This window comes from Lepidochelys kempii, chromosome 2 (assembly GCF_965140265.1).
Source record: "Lepidochelys kempii isolate rLepKem1 chromosome 2, rLepKem1.hap2, whole genome shotgun sequence".
In the NCBI taxonomy this organism is placed as follows: Eukaryota; Metazoa; Chordata; order Testudines; family Cheloniidae; genus Lepidochelys; species Lepidochelys kempii.
In genome coordinates this window covers 157,660,236-157,685,818 of record NC_133257.1, presented here as the reverse complement: position 1 = coordinate 157,685,818, position 25,583 = coordinate 157,660,236, and the positions used below count along the sequence as shown (strand labels likewise).

At 43.5% G+C, this 25,583-nt stretch overlaps 1 protein-coding gene across 9 annotated transcripts in view; it reads left to right on the top strand.

Annotated features, from left to right (window-relative positions):
* COL15A1 (collagen type XV alpha 1 chain) overlaps positions 1–25,583 on the top strand; it is a 282,092-nt gene that overhangs the window by 231,174 nt on the left and 25,335 nt on the right. For 8 of the 9 annotated variants that reach the window (XM_073332560.1, XM_073332562.1, XM_073332555.1 and 5 more), the window contains 6 exons: positions 9,862–9,915; positions 9,997–10,056; positions 13,901–13,969; positions 14,377–14,418; positions 18,945–18,987; positions 23,375–23,464. In XM_073332560.1, coding sequence (XP_073188661.1) covers positions 9,862–9,915; positions 9,997–10,056; positions 13,901–13,969; positions 14,377–14,418; positions 18,945–18,987; positions 23,375–23,464 — 358 coding nt within the window. The remainder of the gene's footprint in view (positions 1–9,861; positions 9,916–9,996; positions 10,057–13,900; positions 13,970–14,376; positions 14,419–18,944; positions 18,988–23,374; positions 23,465–25,583) is intronic. The other variant, XM_073332556.1, reaches the window with a different exon arrangement.

Genomic DNA, 25,583 nt, shown 5'->3' with positions numbered 1-25,583 from the left:
ATGCCTTCCCATTCCCCTGCTGTATGGCAGAGGCATAGGACAGTGCTCCCATTGCCACTGCTACTGGACTGAACCAAGAGCCTGATTTGCCCCAGAGAGCCCTTTGCATAGTAACTAGGGAAGCCTTTGGGGTCTGATGGGCTTAGGAAAGAGGCCCTATCGTGTGAGCACTGTCCCACTCAGAAACGTGGGAAAATACAAAGTAAAATGAATGTGCCTTCATCCCAGTCACCATGTCACAGCTATGAATGGACCACAACTCATGCACCAGTCACAGCTATGAATGGAACACAACTCTTCCAGCTGAGGCAGCTACTCCAGTGCCCCAGCTTTATTAGTGGTTCTGTGCTCTAAAGCAGTAGCAGCAGGACTTGGCTGAATAGCAAACACAGCAGGGCAATGAGGGGAACACTTTCCAAATGAACTGATCTGCACCTCCTTGTAGGAAGCTGCAGCAGTAGCAAGACTTCATTGAACAGCCTGTCAGAGACAACACAACACTGAGAAGCACTTTCAAAAGGGCTCTTAATTATCAGGCACATTCTGAGCTAAGGCACGTTGCAGTTCCTCATCGACAATTTGAACTTAGAGGTGTAATTTGGACTTAGTGTCATGGATGTAGAAGCTGCTGCCTTCTGTCCTGTGAGAGCAGGGGCTTGTGAAGCCCAAGGAAACAGTAATTGCAGTAGATGATACAGGATGTGAGGAAGACTTCAATAAGGATTTCTGGCCTTGGAAGCAGATCTAAGGAGAGCAATAGAATAATGTGCTGGGTGTCTCTCTGACCTCATTCTTTCTAGAGGCATTCAGAACATTTCTGCAGCTTTACCATCCTTAAAAACACTACTTTGCAGGTCACCTCTCGACACCTCTTGAAAGCTTTGTCCCCTGCTTTCCTTATTTCTTCCCTTTCTAGCTCTCCCGTTTTCACTCCATTATTCATTTATCTCATTTGTTACAATTACTCTGTTTTCATATCTTCAGTCTAATTTCTTCCTCCTTCATCCCTAAACCCCATGCTCCTGACTGAACCATTGGAACCATTTTCCAAGGATTGTGGTGGATTCTCCATCACTGGCAACTTTTAAATCAAGATTGGATGTTTTTTCTAAAAATATTCTGTGGGGACTTAATCATAGAATATCAGGGTTGGAAGGGACCTCAGGAGGTCATCTAGTCCAACCCCCTGCTCAAAGCAGGACCAATACCCAACTAAATAATCCCAGACAGGGCTTTGTCAAGCCTGACCTTAAAAATATCTAAGGAAGGAGATTCCACCACCTCCCGAGGCAACACATTCCAGTGTTTCACCACCCTCCTAGTGAAAAAGTTTTTCCTAATATCCAACCTAAACCTCCCCCACTGCAACTTGAGACCATTACTCCTTGTTCTGTCATCTGCTACCACTGAGAACAGTCTAGATCCATCCTCTTTGGAACCCCCTTTCAGGTAGTTGAAAGCAGCTATCAAATCCCTCCTCATTCTTCTCTTCCGCAGACTGAACAATCCCAGTTCCCTCAGCCTCTCCTCATAAGTCATGTGTTCCAGACCCTTAATCATTTTTGTTGCCCTCCGCTGGACTCTTTCCAATTTTTCCACATCCTTCTTGTAGTGTGGGGCCCAAAACTGGACACAGTACTCCAGATGAGGCCTCACCAATGTTGAATAGAGGGGAACGATCACGTCCGTCGACCTACTGGCAATGTCCCTACATATACATCCCAAAATGCCATTGGCCTTCTTGGCAACAAGGGCACGCTGTTGTCTCATATCCAGCTTCTCGTCCACTGTAACCCCTAGGTCCTTTTCTGCAGAACTGCTGCCGAGCCATTCGGTCCCTAGTCTGTAGCGGTGCATGGGGTTCTTCCGTCCTAAGTGCAGGACTCTGCACTTGTCCTTGTTGAACCTCATCAGATTTCTTTTGGCCCAATCCTCTGATTTGTCTAGGTCCCTCTGTATCCTACCCCTGCCCTCCAGCGTATCTACCTCTCCTCCCAGTTTAGTGTCATCTGCAAACTTGCTGAGGGTGCAATCCACACCATCCTCCAGATCATTTATGAAGATATTGAACAAAACCTGCCCCAGGACCGACCCTTGGGGCACTCCACTTGATACCGGCTGCCAACTAGACATGGAGCCATTGATCACTACCCGTTGAGCCTGACAATCTAGCCAACTTTGTATCCACCTTAGAGTCCATTCATCCAGCCCATACTTCTTTAACTTGCTGGCAAGAATACTGTGGGAGACCGTGTCAAAAGCTTTGCTAAAGTCAAGGAACAATACGTCCACTGCTTTCCCTTCACCCACAGAGCCAGTTATCTCGTCATAGAAGGCAATTAGATTAGTCAGGCATGACTTGCCCTTGGTGAATCCATGCTGACTGTTCCTGATCACTTTCTTCTCCTCTAAGTGCTTCAGACTTGATTCCTTGAGGACCTGCTCCATGATTTTTCCAGGGACTTTTTCAGGGAAGTTCCATGGCCTGTGTTCTACCTGAGGTCAGACTAGACGATCCCAATGGTCCTTTCTGGCCTTGGAATCTATGAATCATGAGCAATAGAATGGAATGATGTGTCAGTCATATTATTTACTATCAGTTTAATCAGAGACCAGTACTGGTTGCTGTGAATCAGACTCTTTATCCATTACAGCTTTAAATGTGCAAAATAACTGTAGGGCTAGGTTGTGGCATTTCATCACAGCCCACAGTAAGGAATGGTATGGTGCCATGCCACCCCAGGGGGAGTACTGGAGGCAACCTGCCTCAGTGAGGCAAATACTTCCCAAATCACTCATTGCCCTGGAAGGAGCATGCATGGCATAGGAGAGATCTTCATGGCTCTGCCTGTTCTAAGCCCCCTTTCAGACAAGTTGCTCTGGGGGATGAATCTCAGAAGCAGCTCCTGTTCTCTCTCCACTACCAGGGCTGCAGTTCTGGTTGGCTACACAACCTGCATGAGGGGAATCTGCTCACTCCTTCCTACCCCACTGCAGCCACTTAAGGGCCAGCTACACTCTAGCCCTGAGCAAGTAAAACAGAATATAGTTCCCGGTCTGGCCCTAGTGACATCAATAAGACCACTTGTGTGAGTAATATAACTTATGTGGGAAAGTGTTTGCAGGATCTGGGCAAAAAAATGTGTTCTAAGAAATCTGCCTTTGCTACCTCTGTGTCGGGTGCAGAACAAGAACATTGATGCAGATTGTGTTTGTACAGTGCCAAACGCAGTGGGGGCTGATCCCTATTGGAGTCTTTGGGCACTCCTGCAATGTAAACAACCATCTAATCAAGCATTTTGTAGAAGCATTTTTGGCTCCTACAAAACTGACATCAGGATGAAATGATATCAAAAACCCATTGAATTTTTGTGTAACCCTTCTGCCAGGCCAAGTTGATAGTAGCAAGGGCCGGGTTCAGTACACAGGGGTTCCCTCTCATCAAAGCAAATGTAAACTTGGCTCGAGCCCCCACCCAGTGACCTGGGAAAATCTTACACACCCCCTGGGTGCCTCAAAGAGGCAATACTTCCCCTCTCGCAAGCACAGAGTCTCGGTGTAGTAGAGAATCTTTAATAACATGAGGTAAACGACATCAGCATTAAATTGGGGAAACACCACAACTAGTGTTCATTAACCAAACCATGAGCAAAGACCCACCCCAGAAAATTGGGCCACATCCTTTCCCTTGGGTTCTTGAGTCCCAGAACCCAAACATCTCTTGAGTCCAGCAATCCACAAATCACCCAAAGTCCAAAAAGTCCAGCCCCAGAGTTCAAAAGTTCATCTGCATAGTGTTACTCCCCAGTCTGGCTAAAATGTGCCTGTGTATGGGGGAAAGAGGTAAGGGGCACCTTACGTGTCCTGAAGCTGACTGCCCCCCAGCACTCTGCTCTGCTACGCTGTCTCATGAACGGCTCTGCTCCACCACGACCGGCTCCGCTCTGCACATCTCGCCGTCTCATGAACAGCTCTGCTCAGCTCGCTGTCTCACGAACACACCGCTGTCTCACGACCAGCTCCGCTCCACCACGACTGGCTCCACTCTGCACAGCTCACCATCTCACGAACAGCTCTGCTCACCTCGCTGTCCCACGAACACTCCGCCAGCCTATCCACGAACAGCACCACTGCACTCTAGATCTTCCGGCTCCCCACTACTTGACACAGTGCTCAGTGATTTCAGCTCATAGTAGTGGGAGCTTTAGTGCTGGTGCACCATAAGGCCAAAGTGAATGCAGCACAGTAGGTGTAGCAAGACTCTTAATAGACCCAAAATTAGCTCTGACATTCCACAGTGGAGAGAGACAGAGGTGCAATTAGTGCTTCAGGCCCTCACAAAGGGGCCCACACCACCAGGTACTAATACCTATCTCAAGTCTCTCTCAATTCACAGAGTTTTGGAACCCATGTCCCTTGCCTAGCGAGTGCTACTCAGTTGATGGTGAGTCCCTCCATCATAACAAAAGGCCAAGTACAGTTCCAAGCACAGTTCCCATAATCAAGGTAATAACAATTTATTCTTCCCGCCCCAATAACAGAGACACTGGGGATCCCACAACAGCCAAAGTGACCATTTGGGCAGTTATGGCCTCATTCTAGGCGTGGTGGGTGTGCCTATGCAAATGAGATCAGCCTCTGAAGTTCTTTTCCACAACTTGCCACACCTCACCACCAGATGTCAGGGTGGAGCCTATCCTGACTCTGCTTACATCTGTAATAGAAAATTCTAACAGTACATACAGTACACAGCACTGACTGTTTTGCCCAGACAATATTGAGAGTTACTGCCTCAAAGAAAAATAATATTCTTGGGTTTGACTTGGTCAATTTTTACATTAGGGTTCAATAAAGGGAGACACTCTTAAATCATACAGTATGCAGAAAAGCTGCTGAAAGCCTTCAAGTCTGAATCTGTCTGTTCTGTGCAAGCAGTATAGACATTATTGGGTGGAAAAGTGGTTGACCAGTGGCTATGCATCACCCCAGACTCCCAATGATTCTGGAGTCTACATTGCTCACTGAAAGAAGGGATCAATATACAGAAGTCAACTTTCCCTCAAAACACAACAATGTTCCTACCTGAGCACCAGATACGGAGGAGTAAAGAGCAGTTCTACAAACCACCACTAGGTGGTTCTGAACCCTGATGTCTGAGGAAAAACCATCCAAACCACACAGGTTTCTAATTTTAAATGTTTTATTGCCTGAACAACTAAACAAAACCGTAAAATAAAATACAAATAAACAAATAAAATTAGAATAAAGTGGGTTTCTAGAATCATCAAATTATAAGATTGGTTAAACCACTTCAAATGAACCAACAATTCCTTACACGCTCTATGTAACTTAAGAAGACAGTAGTCTTTTTAGCTATCAGTCCCCAGAGCAACAGAACATTGTCAATTTCAGTGCCATTTTATATATTTATGTTCCAACAAAGTATGAGTTACAGGATGTGGGGTGTCAAATCACTCGCTGACTGAAGCTAATTTTGGGACTACAGCTCTGATGCCAGTTAAGGCAGCCTGCCCAAATTACTGGTGGTTAGGAAATAGCTTGTCTCCTTATCCCGTAATATAAGGTTATAAGAAACATTCGAGATGACACCACTTGTTAAATTTGTCATTTGTATTTTAAATGAAGGTGAAAATAACAAGTTTTTTCAAGATTAAACATATAACTCCTTTTGAAACTTGTATTAAGGCAAAGTTACAATAAAACATTAACATGGTATGTCATATATTTCTTATTCAGGATCAGGTTATTTTTCACAGTACCTGGCTTACTGGCTGGGGAGCCCTCCTCTGAGTTTGCTAAAAAGGGTGACCAAATTTATAAGTACCTATCCTCTTTTTGGTGCATCTCTTGTGTATGTACTGGATATGAAAGTTTTTCCATTGCAAGGACTGTACCACAATTCCATAAGAGGAAGAGTCACATTTTTCCAATACAAGGTCTAGCAGCTAACAATAAAAAGAAATTAATTTGTTGTTCTCTTTAAAATGCAGATCCTTTACTGGAGCATTAAGCAAGTAGGTCAGGGATCTCTGGGAAACCAGCCAGCATTTTGTCATACAATGAATCTCTTTAATAATTTCCACCCAAAACCATCTAATTCCTGAGTGCAGTCACCACATGTGCAAGTATCTTTCCCCTTTTCCTACAACCCCACCATAGGATTACCTCTCTCATAACAAAAAATATGATGGTGCTTAACTGGAGTCAGTTGTCATCTATACAGTAGTTTATAAAAAAAATTCCTTATGGGCCACCCAAATTGAGGATGTATATCCCTTTTCCTATATGGAGACACTCTTAGCCAGATCAATTTCTTTGTCCAAGTCTGTCTCCCATCTTTTCATCTGGATTGTTTTCCTAACATCTTTCTCAGTCAAATTTGTATGTATCTTAGAAATTAAACCTTTTGTTCTAGCTTGTTCCTCATCCAATGTGGCTAAAGGTCTAGAAAGGGCTGCCACATATCCAGATTCCACAATAAAATGTTTTACTTGTAAATACTGAAAATGTGGGATCTTTATATTATTACATACCTCTTGGTATGATTTAAAATCAGGACCCAGGAGCAACTGTCAATATTGACAGAAAGAAAAGGAGTACTTATGGCACCTTAGAGACTAACAAATTTATTAGAGCATAAGCTTTCATGAGCTTCATGCATCCGATGAGATGAGCTGTAACTCACAAAAGCTTATGCTCAAATAAATTTGTTTGTCTCTAAGGTGCCACAGGTCCTCCTTTTCTTTTTGCGGATACAGACTAACACGGCTGCTACTCTGAAACCTGTCAATATTGAGTAATCCTGGCTCTTGCCCACAACAAATTGATATTTTCAGGGACAAATTTCTAATTATCATTTAAATTAGCTAAGGAAGAGGGCCTCGGCAACAGGAATTTAGAAAAATTGTCTAAAACTACTAAGGTGGTCTGGATGAATGGGTGATTGTATTTTTTATTTTTGGCAACAACCCCTAATGCATGATATATAGGCCTGTGTGATCTTTAGATAGCACCATTGTTAATGGAGGGCTGTTGGGTATTGGAGGAACTACTCTAGAGATACCTGTGGCACCCCATATTCACCACTGTCATATAATAATGATATATTTTGTCCAAGTATGCCTTGTGAGGTATCATTCTGAAAGTCTTGATCTGCTAGACATTAATATCTTGCTGGATTGTATGTGCTATCATTGTATGTGAAGTTATGAAGTCTGGCTACGTATGTGCTACTGAACCATGTTGTGAGGTTGAGAACACCCATAAGCAGCCTTTCAGGTACAACGATAAAAAGGCCAAACAATGTTAATAGCTCCAGCCCTGAAAGGGTTAAAAGCCAGCCCTTGGAGAGAGCTGGGGCTCAGAGCCAATAAGAAAAGGCTGGGAGGCAGCCAATCAGGGCCAGGCTGGGCCTATAAAAGACTGCCGGGCCAGAAGGCAGGCAGTCTCTCTCTAGCTTTGGAAAGAGATGGACCTAGCTGCCTGGGAGAAAAGGGTACCTGAAACAGAGCAGTGCTGGGGGAGGGCTAAAGGAGCTGGGGAGCTCCAGCCTGGCAATTCCCCAGGCTGAGGCCTTGGTAAAGGCCTAAGGAGGTACTGGGATTGAAGAGGTGCAGCCCAGGGATAGGCAGAGGCAGCTGGTCCAACTCCCTTGTCAGTGATGAATGGCCATTGCATACTGTAGTCTGCCCCAGAGAAAGGGGGCTAGATGATGACTGGCAGTAGCCACTGAGGCAAGGTGGGCATGGGGGAGGGGATTCCCTTGGGAAGGGAGACCCAGCATGTGGGGGCATTGCTCCAAGGTAAAGGGCACCAGAGTCCGGGAGGGACACAGGGCCTGAGGCAAGTGAGACACTGGCCAGCAGGAGGCGCTCTGAGGCTGGAAAGAGCTAATTCCCAGACTGACCAGCAGGAGGTGCTGCAGCGGTGAGTGCTCTATCTGCTACAAGGAAATACACACAACCATAAGGATTACCCCAGGAACTGTGTACAATAGAAACCTTTCAGAGATAGAACTACACAATGGGAACTTTTTGACCCAGGCAACAGCAAAAGAGCTTTCCAGAAAGTGGGAAGAAGATATAAAAGGGGGAAATGACATGATGACTGGACCTTACTTTCCCTACAACAACAACAACACCTGAAAGTACCAGAGGAAAAAGACTGAACTGGGTGGGAAGTGTTGGTCCCAGGCAGGAAAGAAAGAAGTCTGCCTGTGTATGTAAAAGCTAACCTGCTTGTACTATCTAACTGGGTGAGACACTGCTTGATTCAAATACTAACTAGTACATTAGGCTTAGATTATGGTTTTGTTTTATTTCTTATGGTAATCTACTTAGATCTGTTTGCTGTCATTTAAGAGCTATCTTTCTGCAGTTAATAAATCTATTTTATATTGTACCTAAAACACTGTGTGTTGTTTGAAGTGCAAACTGGATAAACCTCAGCTGATGAACAAGAGTTGATGCTCTCCACTTTCCTTTGTAGAAGTGGCAGACTGGATAATAAATTCATACTGGTTGAGTTTTGACCAGGGCAGGACAGTATAGCTCTGGGGTCTAGGATGGGGAGCTGGGAGTACTTTGGTTGTAGCTTCTTTATTGTGGGTTCATGAGTGGCTGGCCAGAGCATTTATGAACACAGCTGGGTGTGGTCCCAGCCTGTGGATGTTGGTGTGAGTGCAAGCTTGGAGGGCTTTGCAGCTTGTCACAATGTCACAGTGCAAGAGGGAACCCAGATTGGTGAGAAAAGGTCTCAGCTGTACGTCAGTTCCAGGTGGCACCCCGGGGACAGGGACCCATCTCAGCACCATTCTCAGATTCTGTGGGTTCTATCCACACACACTGTTTTGCACTCAAACACACACTCACTACCAGCCACCTGCTGGAGTTAAAAACGTTGCAAGAATGCTAAGGCAGAGGTGTCCCTCTGCTAATACAAATTGGAAAAGAAAAGAAAATCCAAAAGTTACTACATATACAGAATGGTGTTGGTTACTCTTGCAGTTTCATTTAGCCTGCTTGAAAAAAGTTAGCCTGTGGTCTTCTCAATTCTGCTGTTTTATGTGGATGGACTTGTTGCTGGCTAGAGGTTTTTACTTGTGGAAGTTGACACTTAAGAGTCCAGCAATATGCAACTTCTACAGCTGGGAGTGTGGAAGAAGCATGGGTTTCTTGGCCAGGCATTATGATATCACCTGGCCAGTGTTCAGCAATCAGCAGCAGCCATGGTCACTGGGGTCCAATTAGGTCACCTTTATGTAAATAAAGATTCTCCTCATTCCAGGAGTTTTGCACTTGGAAAGTCCACAGATTGAAAAATATATCCAGTCAAGAGGTCTATGGGTTTTTTGGAGACATTTGAGGTCAGTCTAGACATTTTCTCAATCATCCTAAAAAGTCCCCACTCAAAAATAATTTTAAAAATGCAAGACTAGCAGAAAGTTGCCATAGAAATCACACCAATCACACATTCATTCAGGCATGCAGAGAGAGACAGTTCCTGTTCTATAGACAGATGCTTATAAGTTCCCCTTTATACTTGGCAGCTCAGCTTTGGACACTTTGGACACACAAAATCTGGGTGAAATTTAGACTTTGACAGTGAGAGCAAAGAATCTTTTCCTCCAAAGATCACAATCTTGGGGTTCCATTTTTATATGCAGGACTATCTGCCTCACATCTGTACTCTCAGAATAGTTGTTGAAGGGAATTAGTCTGCAGACAGGGAACCTTTTTTAAAAACATATTGATGTGCGTTGAGTCACTATCATGTTCCATATAGAAAGTTTTAAATTTTGCTCCTTTTCTCAGCTAATCACTCTTTCTATTTTCTCTCCAGGGACCAGTAGGACCTTCTGGACCTAAGGGAGAACTTGGTATTCCTGGACGACCTGTACGTGTTAGGGTCTTTCAGATGTAATAAAAATAGCAGTTTACTTCTGTACGGACACTAAAACATTTCTCTTCATTTCAGGGCCGCCCAGGATTGAATGGACTGAAAGGTGTAAAAGGTGAACGGGGTGTAACATTATATGTAAGTTCTGCAGTGGTACTGAAATTTCTTGTAAACAAGAATATAATCCCGTGTTGAGGCTAATATATATGAATCTATTCTAGGAATAAAACCAGCTTGCAATACCTAGAAATGCTAACATGATCATTCTGTTTCTCTTGATAAACAATAATTCAGCCCTAATTTCTGTAATCCTAACTCCAGTTGAGTAGTACGTACTTGTGTGAATAGTTCTATTGACTTCAGTGAAATACTCACGTAAGTGCTACTCATAGTAAGTAAGTGTGGCTCAGTTAGGCCCATCTTGGGCTTCATCTTTCAAACACTTCCTACCTGGTAGTACTTGCTGCCACAAGTTGTCAGGGGGGACACTACACAGATAAATGTGTGCAGGATTGGGCCCTATAGGACTTGCATGCTAAATATTCTATGGTTTGTGATGGGGCAAGGCCAGATGGCTATAGAAAAGTAGTGGGAGATAGATATATTAGCTCCAGGCTAAACAAATCCCTGGTACCAGGATAAGTGAAATGGCAGCTGCTCCAGGTCAATTAAGACACCTGGGGCCAATTAAGCCCTTTCCAGAAGGCAGAAAGAAGGCTAGGTTTATTGGGACACCTGAAGCCAATCAGGGGCTGGCTGAAACTAGTTAAAAGCCTCCCAGTCAGTCAGGTGGGTGGGCATGTCAGGAGTTGTGGGAGGAAGTTGCGCTGTTGGAGAGGCTGAGTAGTACACAGCATATCAGGCACAAGGAAGGAGGCCCTGAGGTAAGGGTGAAGTGGAGCTTGAGGAAGTGAGGGCTGCTGTGGGGGAAGTAGCCCAGGGAATTGTACATATCATGTTTCTAAAAAGTCAGCTACAATAGCTGATACTATTAGGGTCCCCGGGCTGGAGCCCAGAGTAGAGGGTGGGCCTGGGCTCCCCCCCACAACCTTTGCCCCCTGATTAATCACTGAGACTGGGAGACAGAGACTGTGCAAGGAAGGATAACTTCTCCTCACCTCCCTCGCTGGCTTATGATGAAAATGGCTTAGTAGACTGTGACCCTTGTCTCTAGAGAGAGAAGGGTTACGTGGAGGGTCACAGTGAGCCTTTGAGGCTAGCAAAATCCTCCAGGAAACGCGGGACTCACAGAGGCAAGGAGAAAGCTTTGTCACAGGTTGTTGAATTCAAAAATGCTTTTGAGCTTGGTAAATAAAAGTCCTGATTCTGCAACCCTGATTGACACTGGGTAGCACTTATGCAAGTAGTCCATCAGCAAGTGCTACTCAGCTTAAGGAAAAGTTCCAGAATAGCATTTTCCATTTCCATAGAACATCTGGCATAGTAATTGATATCAGAGTTCTTGTACCATCTTAGGATGTGTCTTTGCCAGAAAAATTAATATTGGTACGTGTATTACTTTAGGACCAACAACAGTGCAGCTGCTTCAGTACTATGCTATTAGGGAAGACAAGGTGCAGGTATTCCACCCTGCCCACTCTGAGCTTTGTGTACACCAGCTGCTACTCTGTTGCTTTACTAGAGAAATCAGTACCAATATTGTATAAAAGACCTTATATGATTACGTTCACATCAGAAATAGTATCCTGGTTCATACACTGCTGGTGGAATCTTTTGTTTTTCAATTGACTGTACTGTAAATGAGTTGTATTGTATTTATGAAGTGCCCTTTTGGAGTGGCTTGTTTAAAAAATATTCCACACCACGTTGAAAGCACAAGTGTGAATCCTTCACAGTAGATATGAGTATAGATGATGTTAATGTCTTAGCTTGTCAAAAAGAAGACGGAGAAGTGACTTGATTAGTGTACCGTCCTGGGGAGAAAATACCAGATACCAAAGAGCTTTTTCATCAAGCAAAGAAAGACAAAACAAGAACCAGTTGCTGGAGGCTGAAGCCAGACAAATTCAAATTAGAAATTAGGCACAAATCTCTTACAGTGAGAGTGATTAATTAACTACCAAAGGGAAGTGGTGGATTCTCCATCTCTTGAAATCTTTGTCAAGACTGGATGCCTTTCTGGAAAACATCCTTTAGCTAAACATAAGTGAATGGGCTCAATACAGGGGTTACTGGCTGAAATTCTATAGCCAGTGATATATAGGACATCAGACTACATGACCTAATAGAATTTAAAGCCAGAAGGGACTATTAATTTGTTCCATTTCTGTCAGATGAGAGGATCTCATTACTAGGTGCAACTGTTCTAAATTTGATTTCTCATGTGTTAGCCAACATAATCAAAGTGGTGTTCATTTGGATGGAAAGAGAAGTCAGCTATAGCAGCAGACAGCTATCCGTCAGGGACCAGACCCAGTGTGTGGACACAGGGCCTCCACATGGATATAGCATTCAATGTTATAGGTTGGGCTAGATTCCACATTCGGTTATAGTGGTGTAAGTCCAGAATAAATCCATTGATGTCAGTGCAGTAACCCATTGTTCCCACTGTGTAGTTCCTGAGTGTGTAGTGTGCTGATTGTAGTCAATGATTTTAGTTTATTATTCATTTATTGTGTCATGTTATGATTGATTAATATGTGATATTACATATATTCATTTTATGTTAATTAGAATGAATTTGTAGGATTATAAAAGTCTAAAATAGATCAGTATTTAAAGGAACCAAGTATTAGACATAAGTAAGACAAACTAAAACCTGTAGGTTGAGGCCTGCAAGACTTTAGCTTATCTATTTTAGACCTTGGAAACAAGTAATAACTCAAGCCAATGACCAAAAAATAACCCAATGCCCTAAAATTATGGAAAAAGGGGTGCCAAGTGGTAATGTTGTGCAAAATTACCCAAAAGATTAATATTAGATCATAAAAATACTGTAAAGGCGCATCTGTCTCTGACATGTGTCTTAAACCATTAGACACAGATTGTGCGTCAATGCTAATAAAAACCAAGGGAACTTACACAGCCTATAGAAAATTGGGGTCTCTTAAGTTTCCAGGGAACACAGACCAATAAAAGAAAAGAGGGTTGACACTTTTATGAACACGCACAGAATGTAGGTATAAACAGAATCACATTATAAAAAGGGGATGCCCCAAATGGGAAAATTGACTCCCTATGGGAGACTCCAGCAGGAACCATCCCGCTACTAATGATCAAGCCTGAGAGACCCATCAAACCCTAACACTATTGTTAAAAATGTAAGTATAACTATATTTGTAACTTGTGCATAGGTCTGTATAGAATTTCTATATTCTTGGGTAATCATAACTTACTTATAAACTAAACTTTGTACTGATAAATGTGTGTGTGGTCACTACCCTTGGTCTTTGTGTTCCTAAAAACTCTAACTCTAAAGCAAGTAGCAAAGGTAACTTTCACTCTAAGTGTAAAACTGTAGCTGCCAGAGCCAAACCCATGGTAGCATAATACCACATTACAAAATTCACTTTAAATAACATAAAAGGCTACATGACTGAATGGTTCAGAATCTCTCTCCTTAGGGCTAGGATTTATGTTACAGATGTTCTGCATTTAAATGTCCAATTGTCTGAATGGCATTTGAACAGTGTAATTATATATGTCTCAGCAGTTTGGATAATCCAAAAAGAGTTTTCTGGGGAACAAATGGAGCTCTTTTTATAGAATTCTGTGTTTTGTTCTGAAAGCAAAAGCCTCGGGCAATTCTCCTGTCTATGAAATATTGTGGCTCAAATCTTAGAATCCACATTTTCTTTTTACACGTAAAAATTTGTACATGCAAGAAAATGCTCAACCTCCCTTCAGGCCAGTTAGCACAAGGCTCCATGTTCAAATTAGCTCATGCCTTTTTTCTGTCAGCTGGCACTGCAGTCTGAAAGGTTCTAACTAATGTCTTTTCCCCCTTGTTTTGCCTTCCCAGGGTCCCCCTGGCTTGCCTGGGCCCCCGGGGCCTCCTGGACCTCCAGGGGCTATAATTCACATCAAAGGAGTAAGTACCTAGAGGGATTATTTGTTGGTCTGTGGGCCCCTGCTGCCATTGCAGTAATGCACAGCTCTTGAAATCAGATGTAAGGTGAAACTTTTAAATTGCTTCAGATCGCACAGGTTTGCAGGCAGATTTCTAGCTTGTGTATATAGGGCATAACCTCCTAAATACAGATGTGGAAAGCACTCTATTTAAGGGGTTTGCCCCATCCACACGGGCCAGCACCTACTGGCAGAACTGCACCACCCAAGAGTGTTCTTAACATATGACCCAGGAAATCCATTCAGGATGAGTAGATTTTTGTATTGAGGACAGGTCCTTTGCCTGTCATCTTCTATTAAATCTGAATATTTAGTTACTGTATTGTCATCATCATTTACTGAATTCATTTTCCTCTACATTTTGAATAGACAGTTTTCCCAATTTCTCCCAGACCTCACTGCAAAATGCCAGTAAGTTATATACAGACCCTGCTTTTACCAAATTACATTGATATATGTAAGTGCATGGCCATGAGAACAAGTGACACAAACATAACTCTGTGCACATTTTAGCTCTCTTCAGTCTATACTTCTGCTTTGCCATCTGCCTTGGTAATGTCATACGTCCAACGTACACTATGAAGTAGGACTAAGCTTTTAAGATAACAGAGTATTTTATATGCTCAACAATGAATGCTTTGTAGAATGTGTGAGAGGTATAAACAACATTCTAAACTTTTGGCTTAAAGCTTTGTAACATTGTTCTTTTGTTTTTTGAACAAATATTAGAGCCAAAGGGAGTTTAAAAAAAAATTGTCCTTGGAAAGATGTGGTGTTTTTTTTTTTAAAGGGGGCGGGGGGTACTTTTATTTCTTGTACAATACCCCTCAGTCCCCAATCAGAATAAAATTGTCTAGTCCCTTTGAATGCCAGGACATGCAGAGCATACATCAAACAAACAAAATCTTCTTTTGCCCTATTTAGGCTTACATTCCAATTGTTCCATTCACATGCTGTGACTTCTTGCTCAAGTCACCCAGAACTGTGAGCCAGAGTGTTACTTGTTCTGTCTTAGCAAGAGTGAGCGTTGCTGTTGCCGAGCTGTGTGCCAGCTCCTGGACACGCCAGCTTGTCCGCTTTGCCAGCAAAATTTTCAGGACTCTGCCAGTCTAAGCCTTGCCTTGCAGGTAGTAGCGAAGACCAGTTCACAAGAGACGTCTCCTTGCAGTGTCCAGTCCCTCTCACTGGACAGTCCCAGAAGTTAAGTTTGCTGTATGCAAAGCGACAGAGCCCCCATCAGCTGGTTAGGTTAGCTGAAGACTCACACTTCACTTCCATACACAGCACTGAGATAGTTTTGTAATAAAACAAGAGTAAGTTTATTAACAAAGAACACAGGTTTGAGTGATTTCAGGTAAGAGAGAAAGAGACATGAAAGATTACACACAAAACAAACCACACTTCCTAGTGACTAAAACTAACTTCAAGTTACACTCTTTGTCTAAGCAGGTTTCTAACCTATAATCTGTTCCCAGAGACTTCAGTCCACTTGGTTGAAGGATCCATCTTTCTCGATTTTCAAGAGCTTTGCCCTCAGATGATGGATGCCAAAATGACTTTCTATTTCTGCTTTTATTTCCCAAAGTCCATTGTCTCTCTTTCAAGGGCCAGGAAGTCGTCTTTGGGGTACAGCCTCCATCCCCCATTGTGATTTTTTCCATTGTGTGGTCATCTCCCCGTCTTGCTAGTTTGGTGGCTCTGTTTACCTTATATGTAAATACAGTACCATTGTTTCTGTCCTCACCTTGCTCAATTTACATTGGAGAGATAGTCAAGTAGGTGAAACAACATTCCTTTGTCTAGAACAGGCTAGGCGTATTCACTGCTTGCCAAACACATGTGAAGATATTTCTATCACACATCTATAATTCTTTACACTCTGCCCGTACTTACACCATGAAGTAATATTAACGACCAGCGTGCTACCAGTTTGCATATGACACCTTTAGGTGACATAGTAGCAGGTCAAGCACTCACCGCTGCAGCGCCTTCTGCTGATCGTCCAGGAATTAGCTCAGTTCCAGCCTTGGAGCGCCCCCTTCTGGCCGGTGTCTCCTGCCTCAGGCCCCATGTCCCTCCTGGACCCCAGTGTCCTCTTATTTTGGGGTTCTGCCCCACAGCAGTCCCACGCTCTGGGTCTCCCCTCCCGGGGGACCCCCCCAACCCTCTATGTCCACCTTGCCTCAGTGGCTACTGCCAGTTGCCATCTAGCCCCCTTTCTCTGAGGCAGACTTCAGTCTGTCATGGCCACTCATCACTGGCAAAGGGGTTGGACCAGCTGCCTCTGCCTATCCCCGGGCTTCCCCTCTGCAACCCCAGTACCTACTTAAGCCTTTAACAAGGCTTCAGCCTGGGGAGTTGCCAGGCTGAAGCTCCCCAGCTCCTCTTGCCCTTTCCCAGCACTGTTCTGGCCCAGGTACCCTTTGCTCCAAGGCAGCTAGGTCCTTCCCATTCCAAGGCTGGAGTGAGACTGACCTAGCTCCTCCCTTAGTCTTTCTTATACTAGCCCAGCCGGGCCCTGATTGGCTGCCTCAAGTCTGCTCATGGTTTGCTCCCCAGGGCAGCCCTTTCCTAGGGCTGTTTTTAAGCCCTTCCAATCAGGAGCAGGGTGACCACTCCGCTACAGACACCTTTCAGAATCAGATTGACAACAGTGAGTTGGGGCTATTAGTGTATCAGGCCTTATGTGAGTTACACCATGGTGTGCCCTCTGCCAGCCAGCACTGAGGGGTTCCCTGAGTCACACATACCGACTGTTATTGCCTCATAAAACTCAAGGACTGACATCCTGGACCCACTGAAGTCGATTGCAAAACTTCCATCAACTTCAATGAGGCTGGGATTTTGCCCAGGATGTCGGGGGAGCTGATGTGGCACTAAGGTTTAGAGGACCTCAGAGGGCTTTTAATTTAGTAAATCACAGAAATTACTTCTCGCAATAAACTGTGAACAGGCCTGAGTCACACTAGAGTTTTCCTAAGGGCCATATTGTGGCATATAGTCACTGGGCAGAGTAGGTGAGCAATGTGGGACTTGGGAAAGGATTGTGCCTCAAGATATTTCTACACTGCAGTTAAACACCAGTGGCTGACTTGTATCAGCTGACTCTGCTCACAGGGCTTGGGCTATTTAATTGAGGTGTAGACATTCGTGCTGGGGCTCTGGGACCCTCCCCCATCCTGGAGTTCCAGAGCCTGGGCTCCATCCTGAGCCCCCTACACTGCAATTAAACAGACCCATAGTCCAAGCCTGAGTCAGCTGACATGGGCCCGAGTCCGTTGATACAGGTGTTTAACTGCAGAATAGACATATTGTTAGAGAGCCATTATGCTTCCCCATCAGCCTGATGTGCAGGAGGGCTGCATCATTCATCTGCTACTGTACATCATATTATAACTCAACACTACACAGTGGGTCCAGTTCTCATTTCACTTACCCCAGTTTACTTACGTTGATTTTGGAGGAGAGACTGCGGATTTATACTGGTATAAATACAATGAGAATCAGTATCAATAAGAATAAAATAAGGAAATAATCTCTCTCCTGCCTTTAAAGAAAAATATATTTACTGGTTTTATAAATCTTTCCATATTAACTTTACTTATGAACTCAGACACAGAATAATGACCACAAGATGTTTTTATTTTTCTATGAGGCTTTAACTACTTGTTTTAGGAATTTTATTCTTATTTCCTTTCAATCCATCCATAAATTCTCCATTTTATGAATAACTTTATTTATAAGAAATTGTCACTAGATCTGCTAGGAATAGCTCTATGGATTTGCCAACTTTCTCACCAATGCCTTGCAATTATTTTCGGTGCAACCATTAAAATGACAGAAACCCACTTAGAGAGCAAGAATAGTTCATTCACACAGAGGTTAAAAATCAGTGAACGGTAACAAGAGCTCTGAAAATATTTTAATTGCATTAATGACTGCCCAGATAAAAGAAATGTGTGGTTCTAATTGCCTCTCCATGCATCTTAATATTCAGGATAGCTTTGCCCTACATTTGTGAATGACATAAAACTATCCCAATTTGTACATACAAATACTCCGCTCTACACATCTGTATAAGTGAGTATTCATAAGGAACTATGGACTGAATCCTGCAAGCATTCCTCATGCAAACAGACCCACTGAAGTTCACTCCTAACAGTGAGTGTTGCAGGACTGGATCTTTTCATGCAGCAGCTGCACAGTGGAATGTTTAATATGTGAATAGAGTGCAATTCATATTAATAGTTATAATTAGCATTATGTAATGTTTTATCCATTGACAGCATTGTACCAACATTAATTAATCCTCTCAATATCTTTAGGAGGTAGGTTATTTTATCCCTGTTTTACAGTCAGGCAATAAGTTTGTGACATACTCAAGACCACAGCAGGAATTAGTGTCAGAGCCAGGAATAAAATTAGGGAGTTCCTGGCTCCCCGTCTCATGCTTGAATCACACTTTCCTTTCTCTTGAGTGCTTGTTATGCACGTGGAAGCTGCAGATAAACATCCATTGATTTGTGTTAATAGTTGATGAAAAGCACTGCAGCCACAATCTGTTATCTTAAAAATCAAATTCTGCTCTCAATTGCACTGATGTAAATCCAGAGTAATTCTAGGGCCTTGAATTGAGTTACCCTGGATTTATACTAGCATAATTGAAAGCAGAATTTGATTGATGTTGCAAAAATGCATGTTTTACATCCCTGTGAAAGCATGCTGCATGCTGAAGAACGCACAATACTGAGTAAGTCTTAACTGGCTAATATTTGGACATTGGCAAGTTGACTAATACAGCTTAAGCTATTAATTATATGTACTGTGGTAACACACAAAAGCTCTAGCCAAAATCAGGGCCCTTTTATGCTAAGTGCTGTATAAATATAAGTTAATTTGTATAGATAATAAGTCTGAATATATTTCTTTATGTGTAGGTTGGCACTGCTCATCCTGGAAACCAAGATGCTAACATTCATGGTAAACTATTGGGTTTTTTTTACTTCTTGCAGACTTGTATTGGATCAAATATGACCCTAGTTGGCTGAGACTTTTGGTCACTACATCTCTTGGCTATTAGGCGACCTACACTATAAGAAAAGATTTGGTGGTTTCAATCATGTTCTTATTAAACTACTGTCCACATCCCAAAACCTACCAAAACTGTTGGTACAAATTAGCACTGTGTTGGCAGTGTTCAGCATAGAGGCCAAGGAGTGAAAGAGCCATGGGACTGAACTATCCTTTCTCTCAGAGCTGGTATCTCTTGGCCAGGTATAAGACACATAGATGTGGCAATGTGAGGTGAGGCTGTAGTCCCATTGTTGTGTTCTCTGTCATAGTCGGCTATAGAACTGTATGGAATATGCAGTCACACAATCAGTGCTCCTGTGCTCTGGGAACACATCTCAACAGCAAACTCGAAGGGTAGCCTGAAATTACTCCTATGGGAAGAAAACTGGATCAGTTGATTCCCAATTCAGCCAGTCCAGAAGAGCCCCAACTCCTGCGTGATGAATGCTGGTCCCACTGCTCTCATAGGTGACTGTGTGTGTATTCTGAACGGCACAGAACATTCCCTTGGGTCAGCCAGTCAGAGTGGGAAGCTCCTGCCTATGATCAGAGCTCCAGTCCCATTGCTTGGGCGTCAACGGTGCAATCCATGAAGGTATTTAGGTACCTAAATCCTGTTTTTAGGCACCACTCTGAGCCACAGAACTCCCACTCAGCTGCCACCAGATCCCATAGGTGCCTGAACTCATTCGACATCTAGGTTTTTTTGCCTCTGGGCATACCCACTGGTGTCTCACTCTGGGCACCTATCTCCCACCTAAGCCTGGGAGTGATCCACATACTGGCCGAAGAGAGGTGTTGGGTCTCCTAAGTTACATGTGGGGCCCAACCTGCTAGGCTACCTCTGATCATGTCTGCCGGATCAGGCCCCTCAAGTGAGTTTCTCCTCCTCCTCCCCCATAGCTGGGTGGGGGAGGAGAGGGGGAAAGGACCTTTCTTATAACCCTTGGCCCAGGGGTCAGAGTACTTATCCAGGATGTGGGAGACCCCCAGTTCAAGTCCTACCCTCTTCCTGAGGGTGAGAAGGGATTTGAACAGAGACCTGCCACCTCTCAGGTATGTGCCCTCACCACTGGGCTCTAGTCATTCTAATGCTATCTCTGGGCCAATTAATATTTAATTATTTAATTAAAGTGGAACAACTTCAATAGGAGAGATTGAAGGAACCCCATATCAGAATAGTTCATAGCCTTGTGGTTAGAGAACTCACAGGCAGAGGGGGCACTTGAACCAAGGTGTATCTATCTCCATGAGAGGGAGGGACTCAGCACATATCCCTCTGGTCAGCATTTCCCACTGGCTAGCTGAAGCAGCTCCCCACCTAGCCTGCTGGATTTGTGGATCGCTGTTTGAAGTGTTTCTCTCTCCCCATTCAGTGTATTGGGAACACAGACACCTAGCTCGGGCTATTTCTACACTACTGCCTATGTCGGCAAAACTTACGTTGCTCAGGGGTGTGAATATTCCACCTCCCTAAACGCCATAAGTTACACCGACATAAGTAGTAGTGTGCCCAGCTCTGTGTCAGTGGGAGAACTTCTCCAGCTGACATAGCTTATGCTGCTCTCTCTCCTGTCGGCAGAGACAGTCTTCACCAGATGCGCTGCAGCAGCACAGCTGTATCGGAGCAGCTGCAGCAATGTACGTGTAGACATGGCCTCAAGCTTTGTGGATTACAGTGTTTTTCCTGTGACTTTTCTAAGCACCTAAAAGTTAGGTGTGGCAACACCTAAGTCCCTTTGTGGATCTGGGCCAAAGTAAATATCATAGACAGGATCAACCCCTCCTTAGAGCAGGAATCATTGCAAATTACCCCTGAAGAGATTTTTGAAAAGGAGAGATCAAACCACCAAAACCTCTTTCATTTGCAAGGGAAAGAGTGTTTGAACCTTTCTGAGGAGACAGAAGAAATTCTCCCCTTCCCTTCACTCTGTAGGAGGATGAGGTGAGAGCTATTGAAGAGAAGATAATTTTCCAAGGCGCAGAGAGAGAGAAAAGTGACAGAGGGTACGTCTACACTGCAAAGTGTGACTGCAGCAGGTGTAGCCATACCTTAGCTAACTTTGATCTAGCTAGCTTGAATAACAATAGCCCTGAATCTACAGCAGCATGGGCCAGGTCATACAATCTCATGTGGGACCCTAGGTACGTACTTGAGCAGCTAACATGTTGCTGCCACAGCTTCACGGCTATTATTATTTGAGCTAACTAAATCAAAGCTAGCTTGGCTGTGTCTATACAATGTAGACATCCTCAGGGAGAGAAACAATGGTGAAGGGAGACAGATTGACAGGGAGGGAATGGGACATATCTCACCCTCCGGCAGAAATGCCCTTGGGAGGGCGACATTAGGCCAGGAAGCTCTGCAAGCATCACAGGTAGGGGATTCCTTTAATTGCTCCCCCTTAGTGGAAGAGGTAGGAATGCCAAACCTGTAGAGTCCAGCAATGAACAGGAAACCATGCAACAGTCTTTAGTCTCTGGGCCTACGCCCCTTCCAGCCACATTGCTGGCCCTACTCCCTCTTGGCAGCAGAGCGGGGCCTTGTACTTGGAGAACTGTTAAACATTCCACTGAGTCAGTTCCCATCCCTTCCATCTCGGCTCCCAAAAACAGCCTCAACTCTTGTCCCCCATGGCATTTTATGTTGCTAATCTGATCTTTAAATCTTGCACACCATATGTGTAACTAAAAATAGCCATTAATTGTGGCCAATAGTCCATTAATTGTGGCCAATAGACATTAAAATTGGTCCAAATCATAATATAAACCCCCAAAGGCTGAGAGCCACCCTTCCCACAGACCGTCTCAAGGGGATGAATATTCCCATAAAGGGAAGGCATTGGGATACATTTTCCTCACCATCCCCTGCAGTGATTCCTCAATCCCCATTAAACACTACTCTGGGTGTGTATGGGAAGAGGGCATTGGTGCAGCCAAGCAACACAGAGGTGGTTTCTGCACCAGCCTTAGATACAGATGCAATGTGTGTAAATTATAAAAGAGGCCATGGGATCTGTGTTAATATGAATCCAGTGGCACTAATACACTACACAACTGGAGTGTAGGGTTTCAACGGCCACTCCAGCTCATAAACTGGAACTGTGAAGAGTGGCCATGGAGAGGACTGCAGTGTATCCCCATGTATATCCCTGGATTTTAGGAGTGAACTTCCCTACCATACCTCCTGCCTGTCACTCAGCATAGGAACTCTGCACTTTGCACCTGTTTAGCCATTTACACCTGGCAAAGTAGCTGTAAAATGCAACCACATGAGAATGGAGTTATTTGACACCCACTTTGCTCAGGTGTAAATGACTATACTAGGGGCACTGTGGTGGGGAATCAAGCTTGAAAAGTCCAATTTTGTGGGAGTGAATCTCACCCACAGGTATCAGATCCATTGAGTAAGAAGAGTGCCATGTTTACCTAGTCAACTGACAGAGCAGAACTGCACTTGAAACTGGAGGTGGGGAGCAAATACATGGAAAAGAGGATGTAAATTCAAAATTGATTTGGGTGCACGTCTTCCCCCTCCTCCGCACACTCCCCTGCCCCACCTGGTAAGGAAATCTTGCTAAGTCTTTATATTCTCTGAAAGAATGTTGTTGTTGTTGTTTTCCATTAGTCACACTCACTTATCATGGGCAATAAATTATAAATAGTTTTGTTGGCCTCAACAGAAGTCATAATTTATTGCTCTGTGATAAGAAATTCAAGTGCCAGAGTGATTAAGCCTGCTGGAAATACACCTCTACCCTTTGATAGTGCTTTCTCTACAGTACTCTTAGGATGGAATCCTAGAATATCAGGGTTGGAAGGAACCTCAGGAGGTCATCTAGTCCAACTGCCTGCTCAAAGCAGGACCAATCCTATATCAAGACTACATCAAGAAGGTATCTCAGCTTGGGCTCTCTCTGGCTTGGGTTTACTTCAGGCAGGCCCAGGTCACTCAAGCGGGGGAGAGATCTGAAGACAGAGACAGCCTTGCAGAGGGGTTATTTCAGGTTCTTGAGGCAAAGAGGAAATGGCAGTCCTTTTGAAATGTCATGGGAAGGGAGAAGGCATCAGTGGCTATTAAACAGTTATGGGGAAAGCTGGAGAAGCTCGTAACAGGGGGAAAGAGCCTCTAAGTTTGAATAAACAGCCTTGTGTTTAGAATCCTTTCCCAGAACTTTTGTGGTTTGTCCATCACTAACACAGTATCTGTTGCACCATATTTGAAAATTATACTTTGCAATAACTCTCATTTGCTAAGAATGCATTTCATTTTTTGGCAATATTTTTATGGCAGGTATAAAAGGCGAGCCAGGCTCCTGGGGACTGCATGGCCCACCAGGCTTAAAAGGTGAAAAAGGAGAGAGAGGCTCACCTGGACTACCAGGTATTATGAATATGATTGTAGAGCACTATATGTGCTTTTCAAGTGGGTTTATTTTAAGAAATACAAAATATCTAATACATTTTAAGTCGTATTTATTTCCTGTGCCAAAACAGGTGTTTAAATTAATCACAGTTTATTAAGGCCCTGCTTCTGCAGAGTACTTAAGTACATTGCTAACTTTAATCACTGGCGTAGTTGCACAGCTGTTTGAAGTTAGGCATGTACTTAGATTCCTTGCTGAATTTGGGTATAAATCAATAAACCCTATACTATTATGGGAAACATCATCTGATTTGTGATTTTTTTTCTTCAAATAAATGTTTAGAACTATCTGGTTTGTCACAATGTGTTACAGTGTTCTGAAGGACACCAAGTCCTTTTAGTCGCCTGGCATTGTCAGCCAATTCTGATGAAGTCTAGTGCCACATAATAATTGACATCTGTGTTCAGTACAAACGTTTATTTGTCTTGATTATCGAAAGTATTGCCACTGATAGCAGTTAATGGGGCCTGGAAACATCCTAATAGGAGTTGCCCACTGAGGATTTAATTTTTATGGGAGAATTTGATATACATAGCTAATACATATAAATTAGGTGAGTTAGACTGTTGTAAGCCTCTTGGGGCAGGAACTGTCATTTTGTTCTGTGTGCCACATACTGTACAAACAATATGGTCTTCGTCTAGGGCTCATAGGTGAACCTTTTCAGCCAAGGTTGCTGTTGTATTTCATAAATTCTTCCTGTCTGTGCAAGTTTTAATTACTAGCTAGTTAGAAAAAATCAAAAAATGGCAAAGTTATATTGATGGACATTAGAAATAGTGAAACATAAAAGGAGCACTATAAAAATTAATACATATTTTCATGTGTGGTACTTACACAGGCCTTCAATCCAGAGCTTTAGTTTTGTGACTTAAAATAAGTTTACAGTTATCTTCCAGAGTGCAGCTCTTCATACTAAACTTCTATTTTGACTTTTTGCCCTTCACACTAATCTTTCTGCTGATCTGTATCAGATGCTTCTAAAAAGTATTTTTGGAGGGGCTCCCCAAACATCAGCCAGGTTTAAAATGCAGGAACTGGGTACTTCAAAGGAAAACTAAGAAAAAATCCTGTTTTATGAGCTACCATGCTCACACTACTTCTCACACCCACATTTTATTAAATTCATTATTGTTTTGCAAGTGCCGATGGCTGACAATCATGATGATATCATGTTCCACACACTTGTGATGTGTTTTTGGACTCTCAATGGAGATAAAGGGGGGTTTACTTCATTATGGTCAGGATATCACTTCCTCTAGTCTGAAGACAGAGTTCATCTTTTTTCTCTAAAGAACAGAGGTCTATTTACTTAGTCTGCGTAGAGAATCTGATTGACCCTGTTGGGTTTCAGATTTTGCTAAAGGAAAGCGCCACATAGTTGGTGGCCCATTCTGTTGTTGCCCTAGTAGAACATTACCATCACTTTTTGTTCTTGATCATTATATCAGCCTAAGTATCCTCTCCCTATAAGTCATCCTTAGAGGTCATATTGGTGTGACAGATGAAGTGTATGAGGTAGAGTTTCAGGGTATGTCTCCACTATGAAATTAGGTCGAATTTATAGAATTCAATTTTTAGGAAGCGATTTTATACAGTCAATTGTCTGTGTCCCCACTAAGCGCATTAAGTCAGCAGAGTGCATCCACAGTATCGTGGCTAGCATCGACTTTCGGAGTGCTGCACTGTAGATAGCTATCCCACAGTTCCCGCAGTCTCCGCTGCCCATTGGAATTCTGGGTTGAGCTCCCAATGCCTGATGGGGTAAAAACATTGTCGCGGGTGGTTTTGGGTACATGTCGTCAATCGCCTTTCCCTCCATGAAAGCAACGGCAGACAATCGTTTTGCGCCTTTTTTCCATGCAGACACCATACTGCTGTCAGCAGATGGTGCAGTAGGTCTGCTAACCGTCGTCAGCCACCACTTCTGCTGCAACTCTGCTCTCCTGGTGCCATGAATCCACATCGCAGTTCCTCTCATCGTTCTGTATAAATATCTATTCTCGTGGCATCTGTAGCCATACACCGCTTCCGATGCAACTCTGCTTTCCTGCAGACGCCATACCATGGCAAGCA